The following is a 24,696-nucleotide window of genomic DNA, read 5'->3' on the forward strand; positions in this document are numbered from 1 at the left end:
GAAGGAACACCCTTGTAACACAAGTGGTGAATGGATAAAACAATCAATAAAGATTATTCATTTATACTAAATCTAAATACAGACGAAGGTCTCTCCTTATTATAGCAATCCATTATAATAATTTGTAGACTCATCTAAAATTATTTTATAATGTTATACAGACTACTTTTTTCCTCATCTTTTGTGAAGCACACTTCAGAGGTCAAACATGCATTTTAGTGTCCACTAGAGGGCAACAGTGCTTTTTTTTATTATATAAAAAAAGCTTATGAAAAAAAAAAAAAGGTGAGTGAGTGAAGTGTCAGACCATGGAAGACAAAGTGACTAAATGTTTATATTGAGTTTAATGCAAGTAATAGATTAATTGTAGTTATTCTAACATATATTTTTAAATAATTTAAAACATTTTTCTCATCCCCTCTTTTTTGTCATTTTCTTTTTCCACTTATTTCTTTCTCTTTGTGTACAGAATTCTGTGACTTAAACATAAAGAAATGCTTGTAATTGAGTAGAAGCAGCTTTGGTTTTTAAATAAAAAATGTGACGATGCAAGCTTCAATGTGAATTTAAATGAATCTGGAGAGCTTTAAGCCAGACATTAACTTCACTGCAGGAGTACAGCATACACACGGATGAGTGATTCTGTTGTGAATATCTATATTCCTGCTGCACGAGTACTGCATATGAGAAGAGAAGAAAGAAACACATTAAATAGAGAAGTCAAGTGTGGAAATAATAGTATTTACTATTTTAAGACTTTACAGACAGAAGTCTTCACACACAGGATGTTGATGTTTCTTTCCTGTTTTACACTTGTGCTCAAAATACTTTTATAGGTACCTACAAGACAAATATTTATCTAAGACATGCCGCATGATTTAGAGTTTGAATAAACTACAGTTTTATGTAAATACAATATACTTTTGTTGAACAATGCATTTTCTTAATGTACTCAGATATCATTGATTTTCTCATGTCCTCCTTTGCTCGGAAGGCCAAACACTCCCACAGAACATTTGAATTGAATATTTAAGTATCATAGAGTGCAATTACTGAATACTGAATATCAGAACAGCTTTGTGCCACAGGTGATAATAGCCATTCTCTGCTACATGATAAATGTGCCAAAACTAAAAAAAATTGAATTGTGAAATGTGTTACACAATGATGCTTCAAAAACGTCATAAAGAGATCAGCAAATAAATCTGTATTAACTGAGAGGTTTAAATTAAAGTTTTCTAAAGAGATATGTTTGCTGTATATGATGTACTGATTTAATTTAGGCTTTTATTCACACAACCCTGAGCAATGCACATGCATAGAGCACTTTTAATAGAGGGATGGAAATCTCTTTTTTTTTCATAAAAATGTCTTCATTTGTGTTTCAAAGTTGATCTGAGGTCTTGTGGGTTTGTAACAACATGAGAATGAGGAAATGATGACAGAATTTTCCCCTAAAACTTAACTTCTTTTCTCAAATCCATACTCTACCATTTGAGCTCAAGAGAGCTCAATGCCTGTCCTGAGCTGCATTTCCCAAAAGCATTGTAAACCTAAGTTGATCATAGCTCCATGGTAACAATGGTTCTCTACTGTCAAACTTAGGCTTATGATCCTTTTGGGAAATGCAGCCCTGTTCTTAAAGACAACAGAAGCTTATTCGAGAGTCTAGCTGAAAAAGCTCTATAACCTTTACTTTTCAGGAACCATCAGACTCAGCTGATCATTTGAGCGGAGATATCTCAAAAAGTTAAATCAGACTGGTGCTTGGCCATGGAGAGATAAAACATGCATAAGGCAAATAAAGGCTTTTACTTTGTTGTACTGTTTACACACCTTTTTTTTAAGTCTTATGTTTTATAAGACTGCCAGTTTGATCCAGAATCTAGTAGACTAAATAAGGAAACCACATTTCTACACTTTTAAAATAAAGGTATCTAAATGCTTTTCACAGCAATGCTACAGGATTCATTTTTGGGTCCCCAAATAACCTTTCAGTGAAGAGTTCTTTACCAATTTTTTTTTTTTTAATTAAGTGTTAATATTTTAATAACCTGAAGAACCTTTTTCCAGTATAAAGAACCATTTGTGCATTGGAAAGTTTCAATGGATGTTAAAATTATTCAAGGAGCCATAAATGCCATTAAATTACTTTTGTTTTTAAGAGTGTCCAACTGAAAGTTGTCAGTTCACACTAGGCCTGGACCGGTGTGGTGATGGTTAAGAAAACAAATCAAAAGAACGTGGCAAACGGTCCATCAAGTGAAAAAGTCACTTTTATTGAGGTGGTTCGCCGCAGGGAGGAAGACAGGCGCGCGCACTGAACACTGTCTGGTCTCGCTCTTTGAGGACGGGAAGAAGAAAAAAACCGACGCCACGCGCGCTTTCTCCAGAGCAGACAGCGGCGGCTCGAGAGCCTCGGGTGAACTCGGAGGATGGTTGATGCGCGAGACCTAGCAGCCACGTAGCGATGGCTTGTAAAGCAGAACAGCGCTGGGCTTGGACAGTCTAGAAGCAAACCAGAGCGATTTGTGATAGTTCGTCCGCGCGTGCATGCGACTGCACGCTGTTCGCGAGGACCAGTTTATCCAAAGCAAGTGTGTTGTTGTTTTTTGTAGATTTGTGTTTTATCGGATCGCTGCACAACTTGAGGTGGACGGTATGAGGGAGAGGGCGCTCGTGTCTCGGGTGAGTAGTCTTTTGCTACAAGTTAATTTCTGCATTTGCGTTTATTCACGGCGATGACAGACAGTTGTTCGCCGCATGCATAGAAACCATCCCTCGCACATCTGCCAAGGTATGATGCTCTCATCGTGACGATCAATGCACTACAACACTTATTTTCACCGGTCAATATGTAGTTTCGTTTTTGTTCGCAAAGAAAAGGAATCGTCAAATATTGTTACGGTTTTCTTGCCTAATGCTGTTTTGCATACACATGCATTGAGAGTCTTCTGCAACTTCTGCTCGTAGACCGCGAATGCATGTCTGTATGAATGAGAAAAATCTCTGAAGGAGTATAAATCTGGGCGGTTTGTGGATGTAAGAAGTGAAAGTCGAGAATGTTAACTTAGCTTGCTATGAGCCATAGGGTGAAAAAGTCTTATTGTCGCTGCGCGCGCTTTGCAAGGCAGGTCGATTGAAATCACCTTGATTTGGGGGGTTTTGCAATCGCATTTAACAATTTTGCAAAAGCGGATCCTGTCGTAGCTGGAGTCCGTTGCACGCAGCTGTGTGTACATGCACTCGGGATGTTAGCTCTGCTAGCCGATGGGCCTGTACGCCTGCCGTCCCGACCAACCAATGTTTCCTTCTGTTTAACCCTTTCTTTGCGTCGCTTTCCCAAAAAAGTTACTCATTGCCAATGAGTTGCCGCACACCCTTTGCTGCTTTTTCTAACTGTTCTGGCAGTATATGCTGGCCCAATTGCGCTGTATACCAGTATTTATCCTCGTTTTTTGGTTGGACGTGATGGAGTTTGGAGGTGTGTTGTGGATGCGTGCGCTAGGCCCTTCTCAAACTGCGGCGTTAGCTCGAGCTGCTAGCGCCGATTTTAAGAGTAGGGGGCGAAGGAATTTTGCTGTTTTGTCTCTTTATTAAAATATGTTTTGCTCCCTTTCCCTTTAAACGTAGTCTGGAACTGCATTGATGCATTTGTGTGCCTGACAAGCCAGAAAGCTTCGATAAGCTCATTATTTTTTGTGAGGGTTCCCTCCTCTTCCCTTTTATCCAGTCCCCAAGCTGCTATGAAGTCTCACCAACTTAATGGGCAAAGAGATTTTCTCCAGAGCTTGTGTAATTCAAAATGTCCTATGACACCCACAAATCAAGGTGTTTCAGAAACATAAATCTGTGTTTATCTGAAGAAGCATTTCAGTTAAGAAATATCACGTTTAACCAGTATTAGATTTGTCCACAATGTTTTTACCTTAACTTTTTTTTTTATTGTGATACATATTTTTTTATGATTCTGTCGTCATAACGATTCATTGACACATTCAGGCTGCAATGTGTATCATCATAGGAATATAACTTTTATTCATGGCCCATCTGCTACTGAAATAAAATTGTTAAAGATAAAGATATAAATTGCACAGAACCTCTCTTAAATTGAAAGTTTTTGTATATGTGGTCTTGCAGGGACAGGGTTCATTTAGACTAAATGATTGGGGGGGAAAAATCTTTTTTTTAAATAAATAAAACATATGCATGAATCATTCACAATAAGATTTATAACATGCATTTAGATAAGAAATAAGGCTAATTTTCATTTCATTCAGGCTTGAAGATGTCACTAATTTGCACCTGATTCTCTCCCTGGGCCATTCATCATCTGCTGTAGGGTGACCTGTAATAAAGGCTCTTCTGTTGGTGGGTTAGTTTAAGAGCATCTGAAAAAAATAAAGTGACTCAGCTTGCTTGTGGTTGATACAGTTGCATAACAGCACTCAATGAACCCAACGGCCCTTGTCTGAATGAAAGTCATATTGTGGATTCACAGTACTGTCATGGTTGACCTCTTTCGATTGAATAAGTAGTCAGATTATCAGTGGTCCGCCACTATACAAATTAAGTACAAGGCCATCAAGTCAGAGAAGTTGGAGTCCGGGAAAAGTGAAGAGCAAAAAAAAAAAAAAATCACAAAAGTGCATTTTTTTTTATTTTTATTGTTAGTTGTTGGAAGTTTCACTTTCAGTCATTTGAATGTAAAACCTACATAAATCAGTCATGAAGTCATTGGCTGTAGCTTCTAGAAAGCATTTCCTAAGCACTAAATCCACCTTATGATCACAGCTTGAAAGCTCATTTTTTCTCTGCAATATCAACTGAAGAGATTAAAGGGGTTTTGTTATTGAATGAGTAAAACAATTTTTTGCTATCGATTGGACGAGGATTATGGAGTCACATTCATGATCCTCATTCCTTGGAGGAGTCACAGTTGAGTTGATCAAGATTTTAGAGATGAAAATGAGTAATGTCATTGATTGTAGAGATTTTGATTGTGTATTTTTCACCCACATCAAAGCAGCTTGCTTTTTATGAGGAAACCCGGGTTTAGTCACCATTATCATCCACCTACTTGCTCACCATGATGAGAGGTGAGGCCTGAGGCATTGCGAAACTTCAGTTGCACTTCAGTTGGTCTTGAAACAAGAAAAATTAATAGTTTGATATTGTCTTCACACTTTCACATTCAATTTCCCCTCTCCTTTTCTTCTTCTGTATTGCACAAGAGCATGCATACTCTTCTAGACCTGTAAGTGGCTGCAGACATTGACAGACGTGTAGAGATGCAAACACATGCATCTTGCATTCTTGTGTAAATGAGTCAAGCTTTTTTCCTTCATTTCCTCCTTCGATGTGTTAGACGCTGTGTTGTAGAACCCGAGGAGCATGAGAATCTATGTTTCTGGCATCCTTCTGACAGGTGCACTCAACTCAAGACTCATGAAGCTGTTTTAACTAGCTTTTCGCAGATCTTTAGCAAAGAATTAACTTTAATATGAATGCAGTGCATTGTTTGGTATTTTAAAGTGATGATTTCAATCTGATTTAAAACACAAAACTGAATTTGCACAGAGTGGAAACTGTGCCGGGTCAGTCTTTAAAATATATGTACAGTAATAGGTGTTATATATGCCAGCTACTTTCCTATGACTCCAACGCATACACTCTCAGATGTGTGACCCCTTATGCACCCATCATGTGGTCACATACACTGCGCTCTCCAATTCTCAGAAAGTTTCAAAGCGCACAGGAAGAAAGGTGGAGGTGTGTGTATATGGCTGTATCTGTGTGGGTATGTGTTTGTGCATGTATAATTGTATATGTGTGGGCGTTTGTTTATGTGTATAGGGTTTTATTTGTGTGGGTAGTTTTATGTGTGTATGTGTGGCCGTTTCGGCGATGTATAATGTCACTGCAGGAGAGTTGCATGATTTAGGGGGAGTTGCGTCATCCTCAATAGTTAACATGCATGGTTTTTAAACGTAGTTGAATAGTCTTTCACTCGATTTTTCTAGGTTTTGCTCCATTTAGTTTCTGTAAACAAAGCACAAGCAGGAATCAAACCTTGTTATTCTGAATCCAAAGTAGCGGTCGACCAATATTGTTTTTTTGATTGCCGATACCGATATCTTGGAAAGCAGAGGGCCGATAGCCGATATAATTTTTTTAAAATTTGAATTAATATTTAATATCTAATAGAATAATAATAATATTATTTAATAGAATTTTTAATCATTTGACAATGGATTAAACAATAAATGTGTAAAATAAACATACTTGTACTTTAGATGACAAAGTATTTTTCACAAATAAATAAATATTTAATAAAATTATAATTAAAAAGGAAGTAAACACTGTAACCAACAGGGCACTCAATATTCTGGGAAGTTTGTGTGCATTGGGAATCATATTTTTCAAATAAAGCCAGGGTAACCCTCATTTTACATACAACACACAGTGAATATGAAATGAATATGACAGTGGGCAAATGCATAAAGTCCAGCATAATTTAAAATCATGAGTTCAAAGTCTAAAGCATTCAGTTCAAACGATTCACAAGATCTCACAGCTAGATTCGACTTAAGTTTGCAAAGTTTGTGATATTAAATGTTCATTAGGCATTCAAAAATTTGTTAAAATGATATAAATGCATATTTGCTTTATATATATATATATATATATATATATATTATTCCTTTGTTTAACTGTTCTATCGGATTATTAGACAGACTTCTATCCATATTAGACAGAACTGTTGACAGAACTGTAAGCGAACAAGCGGGAGAATGTGAGCTGTGTGCGCTTAGACGCTGCCTTTCTCGGTGCAGTCAAAATCGGCCAATGCCTTGGCAATATATCAGTTGACCACTTATCCAAAGCTGAAGACATTGAAGCCCGAGTTATTTGCTGCATGAATTGAGATGAAGACTACAAAACAATTTAATAATCCTACACAAACCTTTTTTTTCTATTTCTGTCTGCAAAAACAATCATTAACCTGATTCATAAAGAAAAAACTCTTATGAACTGGTTCTTTCACAGTCATGATGGAAGTAGTGACAGATCTTTTTTTCAATATTGTGACATGCATTCAAGTGAAAAAGATTGTTGAAAATGAATAAAATACAGGATAGGAAGTTGGTTCTATGTATCAGTTGTTGATTGAATGGAGGCAGATCTGAATGTGAGCTTGCAATTGATTGTAAGAAGATGGTGGCGTTTAATCAGACTAAATGTTTAGAGAAGACATACTTTACCAGAAGGAAATTTCACTGGAAGTTTGAGTTATGACATTTTGATTAAAAGTCAAAGCAGAGTTAAAGAAAAAGGAAACATGCGTGAATGAACTGTTCACCATAAGATCAACATCATGCATTTAGAAAATAAATGAGGTGAATTTACTTTCCAAGCCAGTGTTACAGATTTATATTAGACCAGTTGAATCCATTTATTACATTTATAATAATTGTTTTGTTTGAACATTTTAGTAAATGAATATGGTGATATCTGCCTTAAAGAGACAGTTCAACTCAAGTTTATGTTGTTCAAACCTGTGTGACTGTTCTGTTTTTTATTCTGAGGCACATTTTTTCTTTCTTTTTTTTCAGTACAGAGAAAACAAATAGGGTTTAAAACAACATTTGACATTTGACGGTTTAGCATGACATGAAGTTGATTAATTGATGACAGAATTGTCATTTTCTTCCTGAACTATCACTTTAATGGGTTGTAAAGTAGGCTTATCTGTCCTAAATCTGTAGGTTATACGTTAAAACGTTATGCCCTTCAAATTTCTGTTTTAACTGGCATAACTGTTTCTTTTTTCACTTTTCATCATTCAAACGCTGCTTCTGTATATATATATATATATATATATATATATGTATATATGTATATATGTGTGTGTACACTGTGTCAGACATCTTTTCCTGCTGCCGCTGGATACTTTCTTTTATAGATGTTCGCTCACACCTCGATGAGACAAAAGCGCTTGTGATCTTTCTCAATCCAAAATTGAACATTTGCATCTGTGCAGCTCTCAGGTCTCCAATAGTTTGTAAGATGCATCTTGCAAAGTAAAATTCTTTGATAAATTGTAGGTATGCTCTCCCACAATGGCTTAAAGTGGCGGGTTAATGTGAGTCACGCTGTTGGTCCTTTCACAGATGTGGCATGCTTCACTTTGATTAGACAGTTATCTTAGTAGTCACAAGGCTTTAGATTTTATCATGCAATGCATGTTGTGCACAGTCAATGCTTGTACAATGCAGGTTTTGTTGAGCCATGTATATTTCACAGAAACATTTGTTCAGCTCACGCAGACGATGACTGGCGCACATACACTTTAACAGAACAGAGATGTTCACATAGAGCCAGGAAGTCAAGGTTGAGGCCGTTAACAGTAGAGTGCAAAAACAGAGCTATTTTTCCTGTTTGTGGCTGCCGTTTACTTTTTGTTTAGGTGGTGTTGTTTTTGATTGTGATGAGTCAGCATGTAATGTGGGGTCTTGTGTTTTCATTTGGTGAATTAACAGGGTCACTCTGATATCTGATCTCAATTTATTGGCACATAAAGGAGCCACTGACTGGGGAACATCATTCCTTGAGCGCACACACTCCGTCCCATCACCCATTTCAAATCATTCACAGTGAAACTTGTGGTCTGGTTTGGGTTCATGAGTGTGTAACTGTCTGAATTGTCAGTTGAATCAGTCCCTCTGTTGAGTGAATGACATACAGATCAAGGATAAATGCCTCAAACAGTTAGAGTTAATTTTTTTTTTGTAATTAGTCTCGTTTCTCTTTTGTCATTTGTTCACATTTAAATTATTTATTTATATATGTTCTTATCATATATTTACAGATTGATAATTTGTTTAATTATGTATAATTTTTTATAGGGGTTTGTTCAAAATCAAAGCACAAGCAAGAACCATTATTTAAAAATATATATAATTAATATATGACCTCTCTCTCTCTCTCTATATGTATATATATATATATATATATATAAATAAAATGGCTCTTGCTAAGGAATTACTAACACTATTACTATATTTGCTTGGTTCCTCATAAGTCCGCCTAGTATTTTTTAATAATTAAGAATATTGTTATTTTATGCAGTAATAACATATTTCTGTCCTAAAATATTCACTTTCACTTGCCCTCGTTCTGCACGACTGCACCAGAGAGAAAGAGGCTCGAGTGTGCTTTTAACTGTTGGATAGCAATATGGGACTGGAATTTAAAGTTCACAGTAATCGCAGTTAAACATTCATGATCAGATCAAATAATCACTACAGGCCTGCTTGGCAAATAAGCAACACCCCAGCAACCACATAGCAACACTGGTGCCGGCAGCCTTAGCACGGATGAGTGACTTGTCGTGACATGTTGCAGTAGTGAAGTTTGCCAGATTACCCCACATTAGTCAATATTAAAAAATATATGTACAGAATATGAAAATAGGTGAGGTTTTCTTCCCCTTTGTGTCAGTGTGTTTTCTGTACTTAACATATTGTGGTTTAATTTTGAGCTGCTCACACACACTTACGCTGAGAAACGAAACGCTTGTGGTTTGGTGTGTGTATCTGATTAGTAGTGAGATTCTAGATGTCTACACCTTAACCAGGCTGCAGTTTCGTTTCTTTCTTTTTCCCCCTCTTATTCTCTTGCTTTCTCTCTCTCTCTCACACACACACACACACACACACACACACACACACACATAAAGGATGTATGGCACCTGATTTGAAGACCAGAAGGTTTTATCGGGTAACAGTCATGGTGATGACTATAATTATAGAGGTGTTGTTATACTCTTTGTTATAAAGCACTATTGTACTCATTCTTGAATATCTGTGTTTGATGACACACTGCTCTTGTTTCAATGGTAGTTGTGGTTCATTTATCTGCTTTGATGTACTGAATTAAATGTGACATCTTAGCTGACACCTGATATAATTGCGTTCAGTTGTCTTTCATTCCTTTCGCAACCTCTCACATTGTTTCTTGATCTCTTTCAGGTAGCATCTGGCTGCGGGGTGCTGATTCGGAGCAGCTGGTAATGACTGCGAGATCTAAGCGCTGAGTTCAACGGCACGGAGACGCCGTCACATCACTGACAGAGGGGATTTGTGGCTGAATCAGCAGAGATTGCAGATGAGGTGCCGTTATTGTCTTTTCAAGTGAAACCAAGATGCTGTTGAGAGACTGAAGTTTGGATCTAAAGTCAAGTTTCATGTGGAGCGGGAGATAAAATGTGCGAGTAGTTGCACAGTGAGACCGATTTCATGTGAGTACTTTGAGGTGAAACATTTTAAGACTACATGAGTTTGGGAAAGGTTTGCTGTGCTTGCTTTTACAATATAGAGACAAAAAAATTATAATGATATATCAACATCATCATAACAATTTTGCAATAACAATATTATTATACTGGATCATGAGCTGCTCGTGTGTGATAGAAGTGCTGCGCTTGACTCTGAAAAATGCATGCATTCATTCAGTTAAATCAAAGACTTTTATAATCTGATAATCACACTATAATTCTTAATTCTTGTTCTTCATCTTCTTTTCTCATTTGCTTTGTTTCTCTTTCATGCCCTTGTGAAAGTAATGGAGGCTCGGTTAGGGCTAGGTTAAAGCGTCTCTCCTCATCTCTCCTCCTTTACGCTCTCTTGCCCTCCTCTCATTCATTGGAGAGGAGGGGTACATTGCCTCCTGTATCGCCCTTGACAGGAAACGGTGGTTATTCTCAAACATAAAGAAGGAAACACTCCAATTTAACTGAGCGATCGGCTGTCGATGAAGTCCTGCCAGACACTGAAGGACGAGGTGTCCGGCCCAGAGACGATGTCTCAAGAGGAGGAGCAAATGACTCGATCCTCCCAAACATACTTCCACAACACCTCTGCTCCTGATGCAAAACTGTTCAAGCGAGAAGCTGCGGCCAAATCATACTCGGTGGTCATTGACAACACGATGGCTACAAGACCAGAGTCGCATTTGCCCTCAGACCTTAATCCCCTTTCTGCCCCGACTCAACCATTTTACCGGGAAGAGGCCGAAGCAGCTGCGACAAAGAGCGGCAATGGAGGGATGTCGGAAGATTCTGAAGCTGAAGAGGGAGCCGGGGCGGAGGACGAATTCAAACGAGGACAGATCATCGTAGAAGTCAACCTCAATAACCAGACCCTGCACGTGTCCAAAGGAGATGATGCAGCAAATGCAAACACTGCAGGAGAAGACAAGAGCAATAGTGAGGATGAGGAGGAGGAGGAAGAAGAAGATGAGGAGGAAGAGGACGACGAGGAGGAGGAAGAAGACGAAGATGACAGTGTTGAAGATGACTTCAGTGCTGAGGAGGATTTGGATGAGGAGGAAGAGGAAAATAACAGTCGGCGAACAAGAGCACAGCGGGCCCACAGGGGTCAAGTGGCTGCTTCGCCACGGCGAAAGAGTCACCGCGTAACTGCTTCATCAACTGGGAGCGTAACAACAGCAACCCCCGGCGTTACGACTAGGGGGCGGAGGAAGAATGCAGAGGGCCCGCCCCAAAAGCGTAGACATGCCAAGGAGGCCAAAAGCCCCGCCTCCTCCACCTTAGGAGCGACAGTCGCTGGAGGAGGAGGAGCCAAGGGAGAGGGTGAGGAGAAAGAAACGCTAGCGTGTGAAAAATGTCCACGTGTGTTCAACACCCGCTGGTACCTGGAGAAGCACATGAATGTGACGCACAGACGCATGCAGATCTGCGACAAGTGCGGCAAGAAGTTCGTGCTGGAGAGTGAACTGGCTCTTCACCAGCAGACAGACTGCGAGAAGAACATCCAGGTGAGAGGATCTTCCCAAACTGGTATGGAAAAGCCACATGCTTAGGAAATAAGGAGTATTGTTAATAGACATTAGTCCAAGCAGAGGCCTGATGTGACTCAGTTGGAAATGAGATTGGAGTGTGTCCATGGTGCTGCTACAAGATATTGCACCAATTTTTGTTTGGCTGAGTGTTGTCATCCCAATAATACATTTTAAAAAGTTCGTTTTCTAGTTTCACTATATCAATCATTTCACTATATTAATATTTTTGTAGTAATTTTGATCAAATAATTGTAGCCATGGTGAGCATAAGACTCTTCTTTTAAAAGCATTAAAAAATCTTACAGACCCCAAACTTTTAAACTGTAGTGTATGTGCAACACCAAAATATGAAATTAAATTAACATTTTTTCTATATTCATTGCTTATTAAGTAAGACTGATGTGTGTGACTTTGTTCTTCAGTAGTGATTATTGTAATAAGGGATGCACTGTTGTTAAAATTCGGGCTTACACCAATAATGGCTAATAAATTACCAATACTGAAATTGTGTAAGGTAAAAATGAATTAAAATAGCACTATTCTAGTCACATGCTTCACAGTATATAAAAAAATACAAGGCAGCAGATTGTTCCTCTATTGTAAGTGACTTTGGATAAAATCATCTGCTAAATGCATATGTAGTTAAAAAAAATACTATTTTGTCTAAACCTATTAAAAGACGAAAACTGAATAATTTTAAATATTGAATTTAGGCATTACAACATCATGAAAGATGGATATTTATTTTTAGTTATTTTTCATATTGATCTGCTAAGGATTACATTTAATAGTGTTATTATTAAATAATTAGTGTTTTCAGTGGCAAAGGTAAAAACCGGATTAAATGTCCAATATCAGCCAACTGAGATAAATTCTCAAATAAATTGATAACTGCAGTATTAATATCAGATCTGACTTTAAATATGAAGTGAATTATAAGTTAGTAATGTGTTAAGATCAGTCCTGACCAGCAGAGGGAGACTTGATTCATGACTGAGTAGATATACCACTAAATATGCCATTCTTGCATTGTATAACAGTGTGTCTGTTTTTTGTATCTCAGTGTGTTTCATGTAATAAGTCCTTTAAGAAACTGTGGTCCCTCCACGAGCACATTAAGATTGTCCATGGCTTTGCTGAGAAGAAATTTGCCTGTGAGATTTGTGAGAAGAAATTCTACACCATGGCCCATGTCCGTAAGCACATGGTCGGTATGTACAGTAAATGTGCACACAGACACACTTCAGCACTGCCTGAGTGAACACTTATATCTTCATCATCGAGATATATTCTTAAAGTGGACATATGACGTTGCTAAAAATAACATTATTTTGTGTATTTGGTGTAATGCAATGTGTTTATGCAGGTAATATATATATATATATATATATATATATATATATATATATATATATATATATATATATATATATATATATATATATATATATAAATATATATATATATATATATATATATATATATATATATATATATATATATATATATATATATTCCACATATTGAACATAATTGTTTCTCCTCTATGCCCCATCTTTCTGAAACACAGTGATTTTTACAAAGCTCATTGGTCTGAAAAGCGAGTTGTGCTCTGATTGGCTAGCTATCCACTGCATTGTGATTGGATGCCTCAAGCGTGTGACTGATATGTTACACCCATCACCATACTGTGATGCTGTGTGTCCTGGCACGACAAGACAAAAACAATAAAACCCATTACAAACTTTTGCATCCAGTGGGGACATATTATAGTTTTATATTAGAGTTTTTACGCATTGCATTGCATATCACATGTAAACATAAATGTCTGCATTTGTGATTGGAGAAACGACAAACAAGCAGCGCTACTCTACACTGCTCAACTCAAAACTCGTGTTTGAATCATTAGTGGCAAATTCTTTAAATATGAAAGCATACTTACAGGCTGTGGGTCAGAAGCACCAGACTGTCCTTGCAAAGTTGGACTTGCCCCACTTTATAGAAACAGCCTTTGTGCCACAGAAGCATTGTAGGCTACTGGTTCAGGAAACAGTCCTCCGTAAAATGCACTGCACACATCTGAATATTTGGGTTGAACTGTTCTAGAACAGTGTTATAAATGCAACTTGAACACTGATTTCTAGTTGTGTCCTCTTTTGGAAGACCAAACTAAGTAGTTTCGCTTACACAACGAAACACACAGCATCTTCACAACATGGCAGCAGAGGCAAAAACAGTAATACAGTGAGATTCAAAGTTAGGCTGCCTTTCATTGCTTTCTTCCCACATTGTGATGTAGATATGTGGGGGGGTTTAAACGAGGTGTTTTAGGGGGGTGTCGACGAGTCTTAACTTTAATAAAGACTATCTCTTTGGGTTTGAGACTTTAGTCTTTAGCAACCTTAGGGATCTCATCTATGCATGAAAGGCTTGTAACACTCCAAAGTGAAAGGAAAACTTAAAATTTGCATCATATGACCCCTTTAAATGTCTATACAGCCACAAAATACATATTAAACATTTGTATGCCCAATACAATAGGTCTTCTGTCTGTCTGTAGCTCACACAAAGGACATGCCCTTTACCTGTGAAACCTGTGGAAAGTCTTTTAAGCGCAGCATGTCACTGAAAGTGCATTCCCTGCAGCATTCAGGAGAGAAGCCCTTCCGTTGTGAGGTATGAACACATATGACAGACACAAATTGTAAGTCTGATATTGTGACGTTTAAAAAAAATACATTACATTGTGAATTTTGGATATGCTAATGTTAAAAGACATACAAGTCATAATAAATTATAGAAATATAAAAAAAAGGTTTACAAGGTTGAATACTTGCTTAATGTCCAGTGTAAAGTCTGTGTCTTAAACCAAAACCAGTTACAAACCACAATCCCTTTTCCTGCACTAGAAAGTCCTTCTTTCCCTTAAATATGTGCATGTCTAAGCTGTTGAAATTGGTACAGTATTTACACCCCCCCCCAACTCTGTTGGCACCATGGTTCCCCCAATTTGAACCCCCTTCTTTCTGTAGTTTTAAACATCAGTGACTTTTTATTAATGAGTCATTTGAAAACCTTTAAATACATTCCCAAAATGTAAGAGTCTTAAGCAAACAATTATTAAAATGATAATAATATTCATAAATGTGTGCGTTTCCAGTCTGTCTATATTTACAGCTTTAATTTGTTCTTGGTAAATGCTGTTAAAATGCCACATCCACAGCTCGATGTTGACATGCACAGACAACACTGTATGTCTGTATATTTGAATAAGAGAGTGAATATAGATTTGCTTATTGCTGTTAATAGCATTTTGTTTGTTACATGTGTTTACTGATTTATTTTGGCTCATTTATGTTAGTGCTGGTTGTCAGTCTGTGACAAGATTTCTGTGTGTTTGTGTGTAAATACACAACAGAAAATGCATTTGTTATTTTAAGCAAGCTTTTTCCTTTTAGCATGGAAATATCAGTTATTTCAGCTTGAATTATTCTATTGGCACTAATTTATTTCTATCTTCTTGACACAGTTCTAACCAATGTAAGGATGGATGACTCTTCGTTAACGGGTTAGTTCACCCAAAAATAAAAAATTAGCCCATAAATCACCCACCTTGAAGTCATCCTAGGTGTATATGACTTTCTTCTTTCATACGAATCCACTCAGCGGGTGTTGCAATGCATCGGTTCATGAGAAGTTTAATAAAAAGCGCATCCGGTGAGTCCACCAACATTTCTTAACAGGATCAAAGGAAGCAAAGTTTCCTTACTTTAGCAAAGGAAAACCAGTCTCCTCTTGGCTTATATCAAAATCCTCCGATATGCTTCTATACAAATCCTTGTTTTGTTTTGATCTCACCGCTGTGCATCACTTCTGAGCGCCGCATGTGCAAATCTGATCTCATACATCATTCCCCTGGAGCTGCTTCTGTTTACAACTGTGAGTGCAAGTTAGATTAAAGTGATTATTACATTATGAATATGGATATTTTTCTTAGAAAAACGCAGGAGGCATTTGTTCACCCCCTGGAGACGTGTGAGACACTTTAAAAAAAAAATTTTTTATTAAACTTCTCAAGGACCAATGCAGTGCAATGCAATGCAGTGGCATCAAATTTTTAAAGACAATTTTTAAAATAACTGACTGAATTTGTCTGAAATATACACCTAGGATGACTTCAGGGTGAGTCATTTATGGCTTAATTTTTTTTTGGATTTTTGGATAAACTAACCCTTTAACATCCCCATTTATTTCAGTAGCAGTTTGGCTAATTGAATGCACAAAATACACAGCTAAGGTTTTCGATGGAGAATGATGATTTTAGAGCAAGATTATTGGAATACATTTTCTGTTGTAGTTAAAGCAAAATTGACCGAAGTGAATGAATATGGTATGGCAAAATATAGACTAAATTTAAACAATGTTATTATCAAAATACAAAAAGTTTTAATGAACTAATTTAACTGCTAAACTAATTTTATGTGCTTTAAAGGGATACTCCACTTTTTTTGGAAATAGGCTCATTTTACAACTCCCCCAGAGTTAAACAGTTGAGTTTTACCGTTTTTTAATCCATTCAGCCGATCTCCGGTTCTGGCGGTACCACTTTTAGCATAGCTTAGCATAATGAATGGAAGTGGACAAGACCATTAGCCTTTCTCTCAAAAAATTTACCAAAGAGTTTTGATATTTTTCCTATTTAAAACTAGACTCTTCTGTAGTTACATCGTGCACTAAGACCAACGGAAAATGAAAAGTTGCGATTTTCTAGGCTGATATGTCTAGGAACTATACTCTCGTTCCTGCGTAATAATCAAGAAACTTTCAACGTGACCGGGACTAAGTTTGTGTAGTTTCAGTCGGCAAATTAGGTGAAGTTAGTGGATTTTCCTGTGCGATTAGCCATGGTTCTGTGCGTAGTAAAGGGCTGTGATAGTAAGTCGAGGGGATACACTACCGGCGTCATGTTTCACAGAATACCAGTGAACAACAAGGAACTAAACAATCAATGGTTGGCTGCTCTGAACATTGATCTCAAAACACCGGTAGAAACGATCAAGAAATGGCGTGTTTGCTCAGAGCATTTTGGAGCAGATGACTATAAAGAAAACAAGGACAGTACGGTGCGGCGTCTAAAGGATACGGCCATCCCAACAATCTTCAGAGTACAGACAGGTCCAAGTGTATCATCATCACCCATGACTGTAAGTATAAAAAATTTATTTTCTGTTAGCTTGAACCGCTTGATTGAAAAAGCACTGCCGACTGCCGTTGTCTTTATCTTCCTGTGAAATGCAATCAATGAGTGCTAGGTTTGCTCGATCATTTGTCTTGTACAGTAACGTTATATAACGTTAGTAGTTTTGTGGTCGAGTTCAGGTGTGGTAAGTGAGCGTATAAGTTAGTTGAATTAAAGGAAACTTGTGGAATTTTCGGTATTGTTTATCTATAGTTTCTATAGTATAACAGTTTCTATAGTACCTTGCAAGCATCCTTTTCCTAAAATTGAATTGTATGTTATATCATATTACCTATGCTGTTGAAAGACAGGTGTGTTGGACTTTTTTTTTTTTTTTTTTGCTTGCATCTCAAAGGTATTGCCTCCATGAAATAACCTTTTTTTCTTTGAATTATCAATCAGGATGAGCTTGATGTACATCAGGATCTACCTGTACAGCAGGATCTACCTGAACATGAGCAATTCTTCAGCCTTTTTGCTGGTGTACCACAATCAACCCCTCAGAAATCCAGACCTTCAAAAGAACTTCCAGCGGAGTTCAAAATTCCTTCACTGTTGCAGCTGACTATCCCAGCACAGACAGTGAAATGCACAAAGCCATTTGCTGCCCTGGCACCCACATGGACACAACTGGTAGGAAAATGAAACTTTACCCTCTGTTCTAGTTTTTTGTAATGTGTTATGAATGAAACTCCTAAAATTATTTGAAATCTCTATAATTTATAGGACATCGCATCTTCGTCCAGTGTCATGGCTGTGTCCAGTCCAAGGAAAATTTTAATGTATGATGCGAGTGTCCATGTTATATGTCTGCTATCTATAATCCATAATGAAAATCTTATTCGTTTTTTGCATCGTTCTGCTGACACTTATCTATAGCATTATGAAATGCAATGGTAGAACAGTCAAATAATTGTTTGTTCAAATCATTTCTATGTAAGAAGACAAATACTGGAAGAGAAACTAACAATTTCAATGTTGAATTGTCAATAACAGGAAAAACACACATCTTTAATGGACATCAGTTCATCATTAGCCTTGGAAATCAGCATGTGTTCAGAGCCTGCTGCCGATCCTTCTGATGCCAGTTTTGCTCCATTCACAAGCCCCTCGACCTCTTCCACAGGAAGCACTTCAAGCAGCTCTGAACATTACAGAGGATGGAATGAGAAAAAGTGGATTGTGAATGAGTCAAAACTCATGGAGCTCTTCCAGAAATGCTCCACTTGTGGAGCTCTGATCTCTCAGGCAGACCAGACCATAGTAACAATTGGTTGCAGAATCAACGTGAGCTGGAAATGCAACAACGGACATACTGGACATTGGGATTCATGTCCAAACACACGTGGAATGCCGGAAAACAACCTACTAGCAGCAGCTGCCACACTCTTCTCTGGTGCAACGTTTACAGACATCGCTGACTGGGCTGGGCTCTTGAACTTGCAGCTACCCCAAAAAATGACATACTACAACATACAGGCAAGCTACCTCATTCCGGTGATTGAAGCAGCATACAAGAAGCAGGAAAACATCATAAAAGCGCAACTAATCTGCCAGACTCAGGATGGTCAGGGAGTGCAGCTCTGCGGAGATGGGAGGAGTGACAGCCCAGGCCATTCATGCAAATATACCACCTATTCCTTCATGGATGACTCCTCCAATCAGATAGTTGGTTTTGATCTGGATCAGGTAAACAAATGGTCACAACACTAGAATAAATTTACTAAAAAATGATGTCTAAAATTTCATAATCTGTAAAATTGTTCCCTCTAGGTATCCCAGGCCACAAGTTCCGTAGCAATGGAACCAATGGGCTTCAGGAAAGGGCTGGAGAGGCTCTTGGATGAAGGCATTGACATAAAAGTGATTACAACGGATAGACATCCATCCATCAGAAAACTGATGAGAGAAGAGTATCCTAACATCATACATCAGTTTGATCCATGGCATGTGGCAAAAGGTTAGTCTATTACGTAGTAGAGCACAACCTGTTGATACTTATTGTGTGAATTTATTGAAAATTTATTGAGTTAATTTTCAGTAACAATAAATTAACTTATAACATAGCTTATGTTACTATGATGGCCATAATGGCATATTCAATTAATTTAAAAAAATTATTACTGTGTTGTCTATTTCAATTTACTTTCAAAACTGATCAATTGCCCATATCAATGCACATTTAAAAAAAAAAAGGCAAGCATTGATGGGAGAGTCATGGTCAGATGCATATTTCAGTAGATTGAAGGATCAACCTTTTCACATTTCCAGGTTTCTCAGAAGTGGAAGTTGTCATAGTTGCATAAAAATCTATAGACTTACAATAATAATGTACCCTTGTAATTCAGGAATAAAGAAGAAGGTGGTTTCTGCTTTCAATCGAAAGAGTTGCAAAGAACTTGCTCCTTGGGTGAGGAGTGTGAGCAACCATATGTGGTGGAGCTGTTGCTCATCCAAGGGAGATGCAATGGTACACAATCATACACACACAACTCCTTACAAAATGAAAGTCTAATTGATTGCTCATATGCATGCTGTATAGAGGTGTAATGCATAGTGACATTGCTGGTTATCACAAATCATGCAAAAAAGTGTGTTTTCCAGATACTTTGAATTAATGTTATCACTAAAGAAATTTTCTGTCTGGCCTCTTATGTTATTGTCAGGAATTGCACAGACGATGGAAATCAATACTACATCATATCTCAGGGGTCCATCGCTGGGAGGAAAATGGCATGGAGTACAATTGCTACCACAAAGAGCTGACAAGAGAGCAGCAAAGGACGAAGAAATGGTTGTCCGTGGACTCCCCTGCCTACAAAGCCCTGATTGAAATAGTGGTGGATGCACGTCTACTGAAAGACCTGGAGCAAATGACGCTGTTCAAACACACAGGTATGTTTACGAAAAAGTTTGATGTACAGGTAGTGTAATGGCCAACTAAATTTACTTTCAGTGGGAAGTGTCTGAGAAAGTGATATAAAATGTATAATTATTATGGTCCTTCTAATCATTTCAAAAGACACAAATATTGAATTGACCCCAGTCCTGACAATGTCAGTCCTGCGTAGATCATGCACATGCACACAGTTATCAAATTTTTTTTCCCTGTTTTACCAGGACAACTCGAGGTCTTTCATAACGCCCTGCTGAAATACTGTCCAAAGCGTCTACACTTTCATTATTCAACGATGCAGGCACGCACAATGTTGGCCATTATGGACCACAACGAAAACCACTCTACGCAGCGTGAACAGGCAACAACAGCAGCTGGTAAGGCATAAAAATATTACAAAATGCCAAGGTCTTCTACTACCATACAGTTTTTATCGATACATAATCTCTTGGCTTATAAATACAGTATGACTGAGCAAATTCATTTTTAGTAAAACAAAAAATGGGCTGGTATAAAAGGCCTATAAATTCGTCATAAATATCCTAACCATTACAGACTAACTCACAATACCCTGCTGGGTGTATAATTTCAGGCCTCCCAAGGCACAATGTTGTCTATCAAAGACGGTCTAAGCAGTGGATTGCCAGACCCATCTATAAGACGACAACACAAACATTCATAAAAGGTCTCATGGAAGGAGTGATTGAAAGACGATTGGATCCCACTGTCAAATTCAAAGATTCGTCATCCCATCTCAGAATACCTAATCTGGCAGCTAACATCGCCTTACAGCCAAAACCCAGCAAGGAAGATGTCCTAAGAGTGTACACATCAAGGTTCAAAGGTCCATCAGAGAAGCTGTGATTGCCATCTGAAACTCAGAATGAACACAAACCCGCTAACTCCCCATAGACCTTGTATCGTTCAGAATACACTGTGACTTCACATCATATATGCATATATGTATAGTTTGTTGTTTTATTGTACAGTTAAATAAATGATTGCATTCTCAATTTGTGATTGCCCTTTGGTTTGTAAACATCATCTAGGCTTATGTATTCTACATGTATTTTACAAGTAAAAGATGTTAGATATCATGTTGTGCATATGGTCACAATAAAACTAAACAAAACCAAATATAAATGTTGCTATACTGTATTTCTATAAGTTTGTAGGTCATGTAAAAAAAATAAGGCTTCACTTATTTTCTAGGTACATGAAGGCAAAGCTTTATTTAGACAAATTATGACAACTCACATCTGTGAGAGTTAATGATATGGTAAAGTCTGACAGTCAGATGAGTAAATGTCTAAACAGACTAATGTAATTACTGATAACATAACTAACACGCACAAGAACACATATGTTTCAAACTCAAAGCTTGTGCAACATAAAACAGAATATAATCTTTATAATCCACCAGATTGCAAAAATGTATTTGAACTGTAAGAAGCCATAAAATCAGAGCACTTGAAATGTAGGCCTACACAACAGTAACAGTACCTATATTTATTGCATCTTCTGCTTCTTGAAATCCTACATAAACTCCTGACTCTGATGGATATTTTCGGCGAATGGCACCAACCACACACGATGGCAATGGTTTTCGATTGCCTTTTCCTAAAGTATCTCCCTTCAGGGCCCACTCCATTATAATGCGGTACGACACCAACCTGTATTGACTGAGAAGATAACACATTATAAATATAAGCTTGAAAATGCATGCTGACAGAATGCATTCTAAATCGTTGACTCATGCATTGTAAATGATTGCAGGAATAACTTACTCTAACGATAGCTGGCCGTCAGGTCCACTCGGCACGGGACGTTTTTTCCAGTTTATTTTGTCTAACCGGAAAAAAAAATCGACCACGGCAGGATGCAGCATCGCTAAGAAGTCCTCGGATGTTGCGACACATGCAACTTCCTCATCAGGTAGATCGATCCTTGCCATTGATGGTAAAACCTGTTCCCACTCGTTACAACACAGGCACTCACTTTCGGTCGGCATGGGTTGACAAGCCCCACACTTACACCACCAGTTCAAATCTGCTCTCCTACTCCCTTCTGTCCCAGTCTGTTCAGCCATACTTCGTTGCCTTTCATGTTCCAAAAGCTCATCTTCAGTATATTCCGGTTCAAATAGATACGGTTCGGGATCTGAACCAAAGTATATGTCCTCTGAATCGTCTCTCACAAATGTATCCATGCTACAAGGCATGCTCCCTGTGCAAGCAGGTTGTCACGTTGGTTATGTTGACGGAAGGTAGCCTATTTTCAGGCGCTGCGTCATATCCTCACGCCTGCTGCACTCATGGTACAGCAGCAAAGTTTCTTGATTATTACGCAGGAACGAGAGTATAGTTCCTAGACATATCAGCCTAGAAAATCGCAACTTTTCATTTTCCGTTGGTCTTAGTGCACGATGTAATTACAGAAGAGTCTAGTTTTAAATAGGAAAAATATCAAAACTCTTTGGTAAATTTTTTGAGAGAAATGCTAATGGTCTTGTCCACTTCCATTCATTATGCTAAGCTATGCTAAAAGTGGTACCGCCAGAACCGGAGATCGTCTGAATGGATTAAAAAACGGTAAAACTCAACTGTTTAACTCTGGGGGAGTTGTCAAATGAGCCTATTTCCAAAAAAATTGGAGTATCCCTTTAATTTTAAAACATTTTTCTTCAAACAATGTAACATGTTAATGTTTAGTTTAAATTTATGGCACCCTCTTGTAGACTGTTGATTTAAAAATCCACAAAAATGGTTAAAGGGTTAGTTCACCCAAATATTAAAATTATGTCATTAATGAAAGTGAAAGTGACGTGACATTCAGCCAAGTATGTTGACCCATACTCAGAATTTGTGCTCTGCATTTAACCCATCCGAAGTGCACACACACAAAGCAGTGAACACACACACACACACACACTGTGAACACACACCCGGAGCAGTGGGCAGCCATTTATGCTGCGGCGCCCGGGGAGCAGTTGGGGGTTCAGTGCCTTGCTCAAGGGCACCTAAGTCGTGGTATTGAGGGTGGAGAGAGAACTGTACATGCACTCCCCCCACCCACAATTCCTGCCGGCCCGAGACTCGAACTCACAACCTTTCGATTGCCTTTCGAACCTTTCGAAGTCCGACTCTAACCATTAGGCCATGACTTCCCTTGAAGACTCACCCTCATGTCGTTCCAAACCCGTGAGACCTCCGTTTATCTTCGGAACACAGTTTAAGATATTTTAGATTTAGTCCAAGAGCTCTCAGTCCCTCCATTGAAACTGTGTGTACGGTCTACTGTCCATGTCCAGAAAGGTAAGAAAAACATCTTCAAAGTAGTCCATGTGACATCATAGGTTCAGTTAGAATTTGTTGAAGCATCGAAAATACATTTTGGTCCAAAACAAAAAAAAATGAGGACTTTATTCAGGATTGTCTTCTCTTCCGGGTCTGTTGTGTGTGCGACTGCTGCGACTGTTGATGTATGACGCTTCTGACGTGTTTTCTGGCGCGCCCAATAACAAAGATAACACGTCAGCAGCGTCACTGCCGTGTCCGGAAGAGAAGACAATGCTGAATAAAGCCGGAATTTTTGTTATTTTTGGACCAAAATGTATTTTCGATGCTTCAACAAATTCTTACTGACCCTCTGATGTCACATGGACAACTTTGATGATGTTTTTATTACCTTTCTGGACATGGACAGTAGACCGTACATCAGTGATGCGCGGGTCAATGTATAAACAACCCGCACCCGACCGACGTTTTCAACTGACCTGCCCGCAACCCGGACTGCAAAAAAAGAAAAAGAAAATATTGTACCCGACCCATACCTGACCCGCATTTTTGAAAAGTAGTAAATGCGTCACCCCTTTATATTAATTACTTAAATAGGCTAGCCTACAGGATAATAAGCATTATGACCGCACACATAAGGCTTGCCACAAAGAATTGGTTAAAGTAATGATTATGAATGTGTCTAAATTAGCAAGGAGACATGTAATTGTTTAGTAATAAACGGGTGTTTTCTGTGTAGCTGCAAAGATGAAGTTGAAAGATGCGGACTCACCATGAACGCCAGAGAGAAATGCACATTTCATATGGATTACATAATCAGAGAGTAGCCTATTTATTTTGGTTTGAATATTTTCGTTTAAAATTAGACATTTCAAGCTTTCTGTAATATTGTAACGCCACGCCAGCACAGGGAGCTCTCACCGGAGTATTGACTGTTCACCACTCCCTCTGCTTCTACAGTCATTTCCTGTTTGGGACTATTTAACATGAGTCAGCATGTTACTTCTCTGCGAAGTATTGCCAGTTTACCTGCCTTACCGAACGTTTCCCTTGTGAGTATTCTGACTGCCTGTTTGTTCACGATTCTGCCTGTTACCTCGTTCACGTCTCTTGGATTCCCCCTTTGGATTTACTGCTTGATTGGACTGATGTTTGTGTTTGGCCTGTTCGCCTGCATTCTCGTCTCTGCCTACTGGATAACCCCTGTGTATGTTGAAAGATCGGACTGCCCTTACGGTATTGACACTTTGCCTGGTTACACGACTCTGATTGGAATATCTTCCTTTAATAAACTCCTGCAAATGGATTCACATTCACCCTTAGCCTCTTCGTTACAGAATACTTCGCCTCAACTGAATCCAGCAGAAGTTACTAACATGCAAGCGGCGTTCGCTTATCAA

The 24,696-nt window shown here is 38.2% G+C and overlaps 1 protein-coding gene across 3 annotated transcripts in view; it reads left to right on the top strand.

Moving 5' to 3' along the window:
* The first annotated feature begins 2,318 nt into the window (after window positions 1–2,318).
* Window positions 2,319–24,696, top strand: part of LOC132149008 (zinc finger protein 652-like) — a 32,036-nt gene continuing 9,658 nt past the window's right edge. The window contains exons 1-5 of one of the 3 annotated variants that reach the window (XM_059557870.1): window positions 2,324–2,688; window positions 10,035–10,303; window positions 10,625–11,841; window positions 12,929–13,076; window positions 14,426–14,541. In XM_059557870.1, the coding sequence (XP_059413853.1) occupies window positions 10,816–11,841; window positions 12,929–13,076; window positions 14,426–14,541 (1,290 nt within the window). In that variant the 5' untranslated portion in view covers window positions 2,324–2,688; window positions 10,035–10,303; window positions 10,625–10,815. Of the gene's footprint in view, window positions 2,798–10,034; window positions 10,304–10,624; window positions 11,842–12,928; window positions 13,077–14,425; window positions 14,542–24,696 lie in introns of all 3 variants that reach the window. The other 2 variants (XM_059557871.1, XM_059557872.1) reach the window with 2 other exon arrangements.

Source organism: Carassius carassius, chromosome 9 (genome assembly GCF_963082965.1).
Source record: "Carassius carassius chromosome 9, fCarCar2.1, whole genome shotgun sequence".
Taxonomy (NCBI): domain Eukaryota; kingdom Metazoa; phylum Chordata; class Actinopteri; order Cypriniformes; family Cyprinidae; genus Carassius; species Carassius carassius.